The 12,583-nt window shown below is 34.6% G+C and overlaps 2 protein-coding genes across 3 annotated transcripts in view; both read left to right on the top strand.

The window, feature by feature from the left end:
• Positions 1 to 1,053: 1,053 nt before the first annotated feature.
• LOC125057578 (SRSF protein kinase 2) lies at positions 1,054 to 3,899 on the top strand. Its single transcript, XM_047661359.1, has one exon. It carries the CDS (start codon positions 1,340 to 1,342, stop codon positions 3,149 to 3,151), a length of 1,812 nt encoding a protein of 603 aa, XP_047517315.1. The 5' UTR covers positions 1,054 to 1,339; the 3' UTR covers positions 3,152 to 3,899.
• A 3,399-nt stretch (positions 3,900 to 7,298) lies between these two features.
• Positions 7,299 to 12,583, top strand: part of LOC125057137 (glycogen-binding subunit 76A) — a 53,054-nt gene continuing 47,769 nt past the window's right edge. The window contains exon 1 of one of the 2 annotated variants that reach the window (XM_047660621.1): positions 7,299 to 7,431. Coding sequence is in view for 1 of the 2 variants with exons in the window: in XM_047660620.1 (XP_047516576.1) it covers positions 7,516 to 7,524 (9 nt within the window). In the remaining variant the exon portion in view is untranslated. Of the gene's footprint in view, positions 7,525 to 12,583 lie in introns of both variants that reach the window. The other variant, XM_047660620.1, reaches the window with a different exon arrangement.

The raw sequence follows: 12,583 nt of genomic DNA, 5'->3' as shown, positions 1-12,583 counted from the left end.
ATAGTATAGCCTCCTCAATAAGTGGTCCATGCAGCACAAAAATATTTTTTCTAAAGTCGGCAATAATTATATAATATAGGTAGGAAATATTTTGCATCGTTTTTGAAACGCTTTTGCAACAGTTTTAGTTACTTTGCTCGTATTAGTAGGGTTTATATTTGTGAAATAGTTTTTCAAATCGGGGCTGTAGTTCATTACAATCAAAAAAACAGTAGATGTTAAAAATAAATAGAAAACAATTATTGCAGTCTCGTTAATAGAATGAAATAAAAATATAGGAGTTACTCTTTTTCATGCAAATTTCATGCATTAAGTATAATTCTGTATATAAACTAGAATAAGGCGGCTAGAAAACTTATTAATTACAATATTTTAACATCACTTAATTATCAAAATTTGGACAAAATATCAAATCTACCTAAATTCAGCCCATGAAATATTATTTTGATTAATTCGCTAGAATTAAAACTTTATAACCGTAAGTAACAACTGGCAGCAGGTAAAGCAACTGCACGGGACATTGGACAATTTGAACTTAGTTGCCCATCCACACTCTTCGGCGAGCGGCGAGAGCTTCAACCACACTATCGCGATTGCTCTCTTTGTTTATAACAACAATTTAATCTAAAACTTAACAAAAAATGATAATTATATGTTTAGCAATAAATTATAACCTTAATATTACGAGTTTTTGATGGAGACTACCAGTTGACCTAAGATAATTCTCTGACCGCGCACTCTACGCCCTATATGTCGAAAGCAATTCAAGGTATAAAAAAAATGTTAAATAAAGAATAAGCGTAAAACCCAGAGAAAACCAGATATTTATTCCGAGGTCAACCCCCTAAAATGACCGGACTACAATTATTGACCTCGCAGATAGATCTACAGAGTACAGACTAGGATCTTATAATTTATATTATGTATGGAATATATGCAGAGTCCACAGATATCACAATTTTTCCCTACATAATGCCTTAATTTTGATTAATGACGTTGGTAGGTAAAGGTGGTAATAGGTGTTGGTAGTCTAAAATTCTTTAGAGGTTTAACTTTAATATATAGTTTTCTGCATAACTGGCGCGAGATTATTATGAGTAATAAATGTTTTCATTACGTTAAAATTATTTTGGAATTTGGAATCCGTTAATTTTTACTTTAGAAAGTACCACCAACTCCCTTTGAACACTCTAATCTAACGTTGGTAACACTCGTAATTTTCTTGTGCGAGCGCGTTTTGTTCTGTCTGCAACCGGCCGCCATACTCAAACAAAAAGGTTGAGATGAAACGATAAATTTACTTATATCGCAACTGGTTAAAAGTGTTGTAATTTGCTAAATGAGTTCTAAATCAGATGTAAATAGGAGGGTTCTCGCCATTCAGGCGAAAAAGAAACGTCATAAATTAGGCAAAAAGAAAAACCGAGAGGAGGAGCACGGCGCTGGTGTACAAGGAAACGGGCTGCGCAATCAAACTCAGAATCGTCTCGAACCGACACATAGTTCTTCCAATGAAACTATCGAAGAAGATGACGACGAGCAGTACGCAAGTGATGACGAGGAGCAGGAGGACAGTGCAGACTACTGCAAGGGTGGTTATCATCCTGTCAAAATCGGAGACTTATTCCTTAACCGATACCACGTCACTCGAAAGCTAGGATGGGGTCATTTTTCTACTGTGTGGCTGTGTTGGGATCTCGTGGATAAGCGGTTCGTCGCCTTAAAAGTGGTAAAATCAGCGCCGCATTTTACCGAGACTGCCCTAGATGAAATTAAAATACTTAAAGCTGTCCGAGACAGTGACCCTTCTGATCCCAAAAGGAATAAAACTGTTCAATTACTAAATGATTTTAAAATTACTGGTGTAAATGGTACACATGTGTGTATGGTGTTTGAAGTTCTAGGTCATCACCTTTTAAAGTTGATTTTGAAGTCTAATTATCGAGGTATACCTCGAGAAAATGTAAAAACCATTATACATCAAGTTTTAGAAGGCTTAGATTATCTTCATACTAAATGTAAGATAATTCACACTGATATTAAGCCTGAAAATGTTTTAGTGTGTGTTGATGAAACATACATACGAAAGTTAGCAGCAGAAGCTACTGAGTTACATTCCTTGGGTCTCAGATTACCTCATTCTCTGATTAGTACAGCACCAAAGGAATTTCAAGAGCAGGTTGTTACAGGTAAAATGAGTAGGAATAAAAAGAAAAAGTTAAAGAAAAAAGCGAAACGGCAATCAATGCTATTAAAGAAGCAAATGGAACAAATAGAAGAGATCGAGGAGCAAAAGAAAGGTCCCAATAATAGTGAGTCAGCTCCAATGTCTCAAGACATTGATGATTCACCTCAAACATTTGAGGATGTTAGTGTTCTTGAGACTAGATCTGAAAATGAGTCTACTGTTAATGGTTGTAATGATCTACAAAGAGCAGATGAAGAAGCTTTCGACACTGATGCTGAAGCTGTTCAGGTAAGAAGCAAACAGTATGGTTGTGGTGATGATGCAGGAACACCAATGTCAGAAGGTGAATTGACTGATACCCCTCCGTCTTTTAATATCCCAAACAAGGCGTCTGATGATAAAAGACCAGATCCAGCCTTTGATATTTGTGAAGTTGAAGTAAAAATTGCTGATCTAGGTAATGCATGTTGGGTTCACCGACATTTTACAGAAGACATTCAAACTAGACAGTACCGTTCTTTAGAAGTCCTGTTAAGTGCTGGCTATGGAACATCTGCTGACATTTGGAGTACAGCTTGCATGGCATTTGAATTAGCAACGGGAGACTACTTATTTGAACCCCACTCTGGAGAAGGGTATAGCCGTGATGAAGATCATCTAGCTCACATAATAGAGCTTTTAGGAGACATCCCTAAACGAATTGCAGCTTCTGGAAAATACTCAAAGATATTCTTCAACAAAAAAGGAGAGTTGAGAAATATAACAGGCTTGAAGCCATGGGGATTAGTCTCTGTCCTAACTGAAAAGTATGAATGGAGTCAAAATGATGCTGAGGAGTTTGCTGATTTCTTAAAACCTATGTTAGACTTTGATCCTAATCGGCGAGCTACAGCCTATGAATGTCTTCAACACCCGTGGTTGAAGACAACCCCACAGGAACAAAATGAATCTGAGGATAACTGAGCAGCTCTCTCTTGGATGTATGAATAATTTTAGTATTCATGAAATCAGTAGTGATGACACCCTTAGTATTTAAATGTTTTCTGTTCTAATCAAAAGTTTATTTATAAATCTGTCTGTGAATGGTTTTGTTTGTGATTGTATTGGTAGCTGTCCTTGATTCCATAAAATAATGTACAATGTAAATGCTGATAAAGAGATTAATATTAGTAGCACTGTATATAATACCTGCTGCTCAAATATAGTGCATTGTACAAGATGAGCATTATTGGCATTCAGATAACACCAATAAATAATTGTACAGATAGCTGTAGTAAAAATTGTGATGTATGATGATAGACAATATAGGTATTATCGCATTAACCTTTAGTAAATTATTAGTTTATTTAGTAATGCACTAAAGCCACCTGTAATGTGAGAATGTCTAATGTCATGCATGTATACTGTAGCCATTTGGATAGATATTTCACATAGTTTAAGTTTGTCTTAATCACTATCACAAAAATCTCATACTATGAATTAGAGAGTAAGGCATTATTTGTAATACCACAATTCCGAGACTGCCTTTTTATATTTGAATGACACAAGTCGCTTAAAGAAATTTACAATGTTTGGAGATGAGAGGCAGCGTGATACAGTGACCTTAACCAGTTGATATATTATTTAACATTGAACCCAGTTTACATGACCATAATTTGTATTAATTATATCTGCAAATTTACATGAATAAAATTGTAAAACGAGCTTGTTATTATGTCTTTAATTTATTTTTATCCTCACAATAGCAGACTGCTTTTATACTATTGTTACTTGGGTACTAACTTTGATAAAATAATACTCTCATTTATTTTCTATATGTGGAACAGGAAATTGTTGGCGTTATTGTGCCCTTGCCAAAGCAGTCCACACATGATATTGTATAGTGCAAACAATAATGTTATATGAGCTGCCATGTTACGGTAACCTGAGCACATTCAATTAAAGGTGCAATGAAAGGCAAAAAGAAAAAGTACTTAACATGTTTGAGTTTATAAAATAAAAAACTTAAGAGGAATATAATATTTTATGAAAAAGAAAAGCAAAAGAATGACTTGGAGAACCTGCCTAAAATAAAATATGTTAAAAAAGAGACTGATGTCGACGTTTACAAGTTTTCAAATATGGGAAAGTAAAAATTTTCTTGTCTACTAATAGGTACTTAAATCATTTTCTATAAGATAAAATTTTAAGTGGGTGTTTCTTACAGCGACATCTCGTTGATGAACGTCGCATTTTATACAGTATGGTAAAGACTTGTGCGTATATATTTATGTCAAAACTTTCGTTATTACATTTTTAATAAAAAAGACATCTAGATGGCGTTAGCTATATCATCAGGTACAAAGTGGGCAGAATTCTTACAATTATAATTTACTTTATGGTAGGGGAGCCCACGATGCTAAATGGGGATTTACTCGAGCGTCGTAGAGACCTATTGGGATGCAAAGCTTAGATAAAAAGAAGAAAAAAATGTTAAATGATAAATTCCTTTTCATCGGTGGGGGAAGCGGCTATAGATAGTTAAATATGTAAAAAAAAACTGTTGCATGGACATCCTCGAGCGCGTCAGATATTGATAGCATCTATGCCCTACGTATTTTTAATAATGTACGTATGTTAATCTGATCGTTTGCATGATGCGGGTGGTTGTATTTAAGGGTTGAAAATTAAAAAAAAAAAAAAATTATCGAGCGCGTCAGATTTTCTAAGGGAGTGTTAAGTGCACCAAAAAAAAGCTCTCATTCACTAATCTGACGATTTCGATGGGACGCAAACCCACAGCCATTTTCTTAATTTGCAAAAAAAAATCGCAATTTTGAAATACTCAAGCGCGTCAGATTAAGATATATGTGGTTCATCTTTATGTTCTAAACGTACTGTCTCATAATCTGACGATTATCTAGAGGGATTCGCCTGATCTGCCAAAAAAAAAAATAGAAAAACGGTTCACCTAAAGGGCCATCCCTGCAACTTCCCGCTTATTCCATTCCTGGGCGCTTAAAATTGATATTTTGAGCTCGCTGAGTTCAAAGAAATAACATTTCTATGCATTTGAGCTCTCCCAGCTCGAAAGTCTGATAGAAGTTTCATAGAACACTATTTTTGGAATTTTCAAACCGCAATAACTTTTGAATGGATCAAGCAATTTTCACGCGGTTGGCGGCATTCGACGCAGTTTTATCATCCTCATAAATAATTTTGCAATTTTAATTGATCGAACCACAAATTTCGGAGTAATCCCGAAAAAACACTTTTTCGGGTTTCTTTCGTGTACGATATCTCTCGAACGAATCAACCGCTTTTGACCAGCTTGGTGGCGATCGACGTGGTTTTTCAAGCTCAAAGGCGGATTAGTTTTTGAAGTTGATCAATAAAGAAACCACTTTAAAAAAAAATATTTCTTATTTTTTTAAGATTTTTCAAAATTTCTCAAAATCTATCGGTCCGAATCGGTTCAAATTCACAGGAAATGTAATTTTGAGGGAAATATTTAGAACGCCGTTTAGTAGATTCCGATCGGTTTAAGGAAATGTAGGCATCACGCAGCTGCACGCATTTAACTTTATCGACGAATTTTTGTTATTTCGGCTTGCGGAAATCGTCAGATTATATATTTTTCATTATTCTTGAATTATTTCCTTCAAAATAAAAAAAAAATTAGCTACGCTCGAGAATGTCGAGATGACGTTTTTTTTTTACAACTTTGTTGCCCTCCCCTTTTTTTCCGTCACTCTCAAATTGTCAGATTAGTGGAATATACACTTTTTAGGATGTAATTAACTCACCCTACCTTAATCTGACGCGCTCGGGAATTTCTGATGGTCAATTTTTTTTTACTAAACTGATCCTGTCTCCTTCACGTGCGGCTTTATATATGGGCCTCATATTTTGTGCAGGTACTTAACCGGGTACAAGGTATCCCCCTATATATTAATCTGCCGCGCTTTAGTAAATCCCGAAATCCCCTCTTGGGCTCCCCTACCATTATGAACAAAGTATACGGCCTATTTTTTTTATTCAGTATTTTGCCAGCATATAACAATACATTTCACCATATCAGCACCTAATGACGACGGTGACTCTTGTACACGGTATAGTATCGTTGACATTGGTTTAATAGTGAACGTTGGCCATAATATATTTCTTTGGTTGGCTATTTTATTAATTATAACCATATTTTTATGTGATGAAGTGATTAATTCTATAATCACAACACAAATATAATCAAAGGAAAGTAAGAAACATTACATTTCGATTTATTTAGCAGGTACCTTATTTTTTAATTAAAATATTTAGTCCACTAATACACAATATAGTGTGAGTTATGGCATGTTAGTACTCCACGAGTTAGTGATAAATAACATAACCATACTTAATCCTGTGTTAACTGTTATATGACAGTTTTTAATATATATATTTTTTAAATTAACACAGTTATAATATAATGTAGGACTTATTATTTTATACCTATTGGCCACAAGCATGCCAAAAATACAGTAAGGAGCTGTAGTACCCACGGAATCATTGTCGTGAAGTGGGTATGTAATAGGTTCTGTCATGATTTGCATGTCTCGTATAATCCCTATTAAAATACTTTTATTACCATCTTGCAGGCTTCGCAAATAGTAAAATAAATAATAGTTAAAAAAAAACTAACTGGGTTGCTCGATAGACGAAAAATATGGCACAGAGCGCCCCACGCTTTTTCACAATAATACCAGTATTTTTTGTTCATTACCATTTTCAGCCTAAATTAGGAATTATTTTTCACTTTTTAGTTTGATGTGCTTTAAAAGCGTGTTTTTTAGTTTTTTTTAAACTAATATTTATTTTTTATTTTTTAGTTAATTTTTTTTATTTTTTTCGGATTATTGCATTGTCATCGATCTTTGACAGGTGCGCAAAGTTTGAATTAAATCTGTCCGTTAAAAGTGGATCAACATCGAGTCCGAAGGAGTCGGTTACATACATACATACAGGTGAAGCTAATATAAAGCGTGTAAAAACACATATAGAAATTATTGTTTATAGCAATAATATTATTTCAGTTCATTCTCATCATGACAAGCAATAATAGTCCTATTCGAAGCTAGTCAAGACCCGTCGCTAGAGTATGAAATATTTTGATGATTTTGGCAACCAGAATACTTTGTGAGCATCATGACGCATGCGCGACACTGCAAGCGACCTTCTTGCGTCCTTACTGCCAGTCGCCGCGAAAATCTTTGACGTCTCACATGTAGGTACGTAAATAACACTTTCTCTTTCGTTACGCACTAAACTCTGTGGGTGATTTGTGATGTAAACTGATTTTTTAAGTGGAGGGAATGAAAAAGGTGAGTGAAAGATTTTAAACATATTTTTTTATAAAATTCACATTTGGTTACCTGTTTATGTAATATGTATACATAATTTACATTCTGTGGTTTTGTTGGAAAGGGCATATTTTACAATGTATTTATTAATAAAATATTCTACCTCCATTTCACTATTCTATTAGTAATAGTACTAAAAATATTTTTTGATATTAATGTTTATTTATAAGCCTAAGCGTATTTAAATTCCGTTTTTGACCTTGACCATTGACATAGGTCGCTGTCCTATTGCGTGAACTGTAGATAGTATTCATTCATAAATTCCCATGCGTTGCGCGTTGTGCTTCGATTTCTTTACCTACGTTACGTTACATCTAGAAGCTATTAGCTTATAATAATATTGTAATAATCAAGGACTAATTGTAAAAAGAAAACGTAATATTAAATAAACTTTAGTTTATAATTTATTCATCTATTATACTACCAGAGGAGAGACATTTTATACTCATAAAACCCGTTTTGCGTCGTTTCTTTTGCGTATAAATTGCTCTTGGCTATATATAGATATATAACTAGTCTGGCCATAAGTTCTGTTACAAATGAAAATGCATTTTTTTCAACTTTTTAATTATTTTGAATTTGGAACACGTATTTTAAAAGCTTTTATAGAATTTGCGTCATTTCACATATTTTTACGTGTATATTATTATTACGTGTATATTTTTATCTATTCATTATCAAATTACAATATGGAATGGGGTGTTAAAGAAAATAGGATTGCAGTTGATCGCCTTACACAAAGTGGGTATGGAGCAGTCGATCATATTCCAGACACTTCAAAAGCTTGGTATCAGCCGTATGTTCGTATATCGTATTATCAACAAATACAATAACACTTCGTCTATCGAAGACCAGAAAAGATCGTGGCGGTCGCGTGCTGTCAGAACTACAAAAGCTGTTAATGCTGTTAAAGCCAGAATTCGTCGAAACCCCATTAGGAAGCAAAAAATCTTATCGCGAGAAATGAAGATTCCCGCTACGACTGTCGCGTGTTATAAAACAAGACCTGAAGCTCGGTGCTTATAGTCGATAAACAGGACATGCCCTAAATGATACTTTACAATTAAAGAGTGGATCGATCAAAACGCCTTCTGTCGCAGGTTTCGTACCTGAGCACAGAAATATCCTCTTTGCCGATGAAACAAATTTCACGATAGAAGAACACTACAATAAGCAAAATGATAAAGTGTACGCTAACAGTTATAAAGAAGCTGCTCGAGTGGTCGGAAAGGTACAACGTGGTTATCATCCTGCGTCAGTGATGGTCTGGTGGGGCGTGGCTTATCAAGGAGTCACAAAACTACATTTTTGTGAATAAGGAGTGAAAAAGTGCATTAATATACAGCCAGATTACAGATTGGATCATGTTGTGAAACCTCTCAGCAATACACTTTTAAAAATATATTTTGCACTTTCCAGCAGGATTCTAGTCACAAGGCACGAACTACCCAAGCTTGAAACCAACGTTCCGGACTTTTAGAAGAGCTGAAGACTGGCCATCATCTAACCCAGACAGCAAGGCTTTAGACATCAAATTTTTGCCAGTTTAAGAGGAGATGGCCTGCTTTAAACAACACGGCGACATTGAGTCTCGCCAAACAAGCTTTGGAGCAAGCAGTGGCGAAATTTCCCTTGGAAACAGTGCGTAAATCCATGGATTCGTGGCCAAACAGATTAAAGGCCTATATAAAAGCCAATGGTGGCCGTTTCGAATAGAATATTGTTTTATTTTTTGCTGAAACTTTAATAAATATGTATGTACAGTACTAGGCCATTTATAAGTCGCATCGTGCTTTAGAAAGAGATACCGGCTTTGTAGAGCGCCGTCTCTGTCACCCTTTACAACCCGGTCTTTTAGTGTTTCGTGTAGTACGATGCGACTTATAAATGGCCTGGTACTGTAATGTAACATTATTCATTAAAATAAAATTGGCTTTATGGCTGGACTAGGTAATAACAACATCATCGAAAAAAATTACACAGGTTTAATTTATTTATATTTTTTATAAGTTAAATATAATGCTGAACTATTGATTCGAATCAAACAATCTTTTTGTGTTCGATATTCCCAGGAAGTCTATAACATTACACTACAATCAATAGGAGCGGCGTATTAATTAACAAATATTATAAAATTTTCATATTTTCTGATGGTTACTTCTGCGGTAGACATTACGCAGTAACAATGTACAACGGAAATGTTTGTCATGGAAAGTTTTTAAAAAATTCCGTGACAGTAGGTATCGTTGCGTTACTCATCAGTCATCACCAATATTTCATTTCGAACAATAGTAGCTTTGAAATATTTTTTATGAATATATTAGCTATAACTATAAATTTTTTAATACGGCGTGAAAAGCATGTCTCAAATAAATGCTTTAACCCTTAAATCCCTTGGCTTTACTTACACTCGTTAACAAACATTTTCGTAATGATATTTAACTATCTTCTAACCAATATAATAAATACATTATATAAAAGGTTCTCACGCTGCTATTCCCAGGATGTGTAAGTAATCTAATAACATTTCCACTGGAAACTCCTCATACTCACAGTTTCGCTATCTTTTCCAAAATTTTGTAATAATTTATCATTTATATTTTTTTGCTTTTTAAATTACACGTGCAGTTTGTAAGAATTCTGTTAGTTGTCTATACTAATATTATAAAGAGGAAAGATCTGTATGTGAGTACATATGTTTGTAACGAATTGGCTCAAAAAATACTGGACCGATTTTCAAAATTCTTTCACCAATTGAATGCCACATTATCACTGATTAATATAGGCTAAATAAGGTACCCTACTAAAACTTCAATAATGTTACCCAAGGTGTGAAAAAAATGCGTATAAAATGTCTTTCATCGCATGCTCAGCGAAAACTATGGATGATAGAACAAAAAAATGTTCCATAATATTAAGGAAGATATATTCTTTAATATTGTGGTAACATTTTTTTACTGATATCAGTATATACAAAAATTAAAAAAAAGTTCACCCGTGCGAAGCCGGGACGGGGCGCTAGTTAATAAAGCAATTAAATGTGTACGGTTTTTTTTGTTATTTTTGTTTATTTCCAGATATAGCTATTATGGTAGGGGAGCCCAAGAGGGGATTTCGGGATTTACTAAAGCGCGGCAGATTAATATATAGGGGGATACCTTGTACCCGGTTAAGTACCTGCACAAAATATGAGGCCCATATATAAAGCCGCACGTGAAGGAGACAGGATCAGTTTAGTAAAAAAAAATTGACCATCAGAAATTCCCGAGCGCGTCAGATTAAGGTAGGGTGAGTTAATTACATCCTAAAAAGTGTATATTCCACTAATCTGACAATTTGAGAGTGACGGAAAAAAAGGGGAGGGCAACAAAGTTGTAAAAAAAAAACGTCATCTCGACATTCTCGAGCGTAGCTAATTTTTTTTTTATTTTGAAGGAAATAATTCAAGAATAATGAAAAATATATAATCTGACGATTTCCGCAAGCCGAAATAACAAAAATTCGTCGATAAAGTTAAATGCGTGCAGCTGCGTGATGCCTACATTTCCTTAAACCGATCGGAATCTACTAAACGGCGTTCTAAATATTTCCCTCAAAATTACATTTCCTGTGAATTTGAACCGATTCGGACCGATAGATTTTGAGAAATTTTGAAAAATCTTAAAAAAATAAGAAATATTTTTTTTTAAAGTGGTTTCTTTATTGATCAACTTCAAAAACTAATCCGCCTTTGAGCTTGAAAAACCACGTCGATCGCCACCAAGCTGGTCAAAAGCGGTTGATTCGTTCGAGAGATATCGTACACGAAAGAAACCCGAAAAAGTGTTTTTTCGGGATTACTCCGAAATTTGTGGTTCGATCAATTAAAATTGCAAAATTATTTATGAGGATGATAAAACTGCGTCGAATGCCGCCAACCGCGTGAAAATTGCTTGATCCATTCAAAAGTTATTGCGGTTTGAAAATTCCAAAAATAGTGTTCTATGAAACTTCTATCAGACTTTCGAGCTGGGAGAGCTCAAATGCATAGAAATGTTATTTCTTTGAACTCAGCGAGCTCAAAATATCAATTTTAAGCGCCCAGGAATGGAATAAGCGGGAAGTTGCAGGGATGGCCCTTTAGGTGAACCGTTTTTCTATTTTTTTTTTTGGCAGATCAGGCGAATCCCTCTAGATAATCGTCAGATTATGAGACAGTACGTTTAGAACATAAAGATGAACCACATATATCTTAATCTGACGCGCTTGAGTATTTCAAAATTGCGATTTTTTTTTGCAAATTAAGAAAATGGCTGTGGGTTTGCGTCCCATCGAAATCGTCAGATTAGTGAATGAGAGCTTTTTTTTGGTGCACTTAACACTCCCTTAGAAAATCTGACGCGCTCGATAATTTTTTTTTTTTTTTAATTTTCAACCCTTAAATACAACCACCCGCATCATGCAAACGATCAGATTAACATACGTACATTATTAAAAATACGTAGGGCATAGATGCTATCAATATCTGACGCGCTCGAGGATGTCCATGCAACAGTTTTTTTTTACATATTTAACTATCTATAGCCGCTTCCCCCACCGATGAAAAGGAATTTATCATTTAACATTTTTTTCTTCTTTTTATCTAAGCTTTGCATCCCAATAGGTCTCTACGACGCTCGAGTAAATCCCCATTTAGCATCGTGGGCTCCCCTACCATTATTAAAATGCCATTTGGAAAACCTTTTTTTTAAATAAACAAACGTTAATAAGTACATGCTCGTTCCTTAGTATGATTTTAATATACAAAATAATAATTATTTTTAACTTCGTGTATTGCGTGTCAGGATCACTTATGTGATCTGGCGCTTTTCTTAGTATTCGCGGAAAATTATAATGTCTAGGTGAAATAAGTTCTGAGAGGTTTCTTTAACTATTGGTTATAAATTAACCAATGGAAAGAAACCTGTGTACCGGTTAGCTTAGAGAAATAGTCACGCATAATTACCTACGCTTATGTTTTGTATCAAATACGTTCTGTGCT

Source organism: Pieris napi, chromosome 16 (genome assembly GCF_905475465.1).
Source record: "Pieris napi chromosome 16, ilPieNapi1.2, whole genome shotgun sequence".
Lineage (NCBI taxonomy): Eukaryota > Metazoa > Arthropoda > Insecta > Lepidoptera > Pieridae > Pieris > Pieris napi.
The sequence above is the reverse complement of the archived record's forward strand: the minus strand, read 5'-3'. Positions and strand labels throughout refer to the sequence as shown.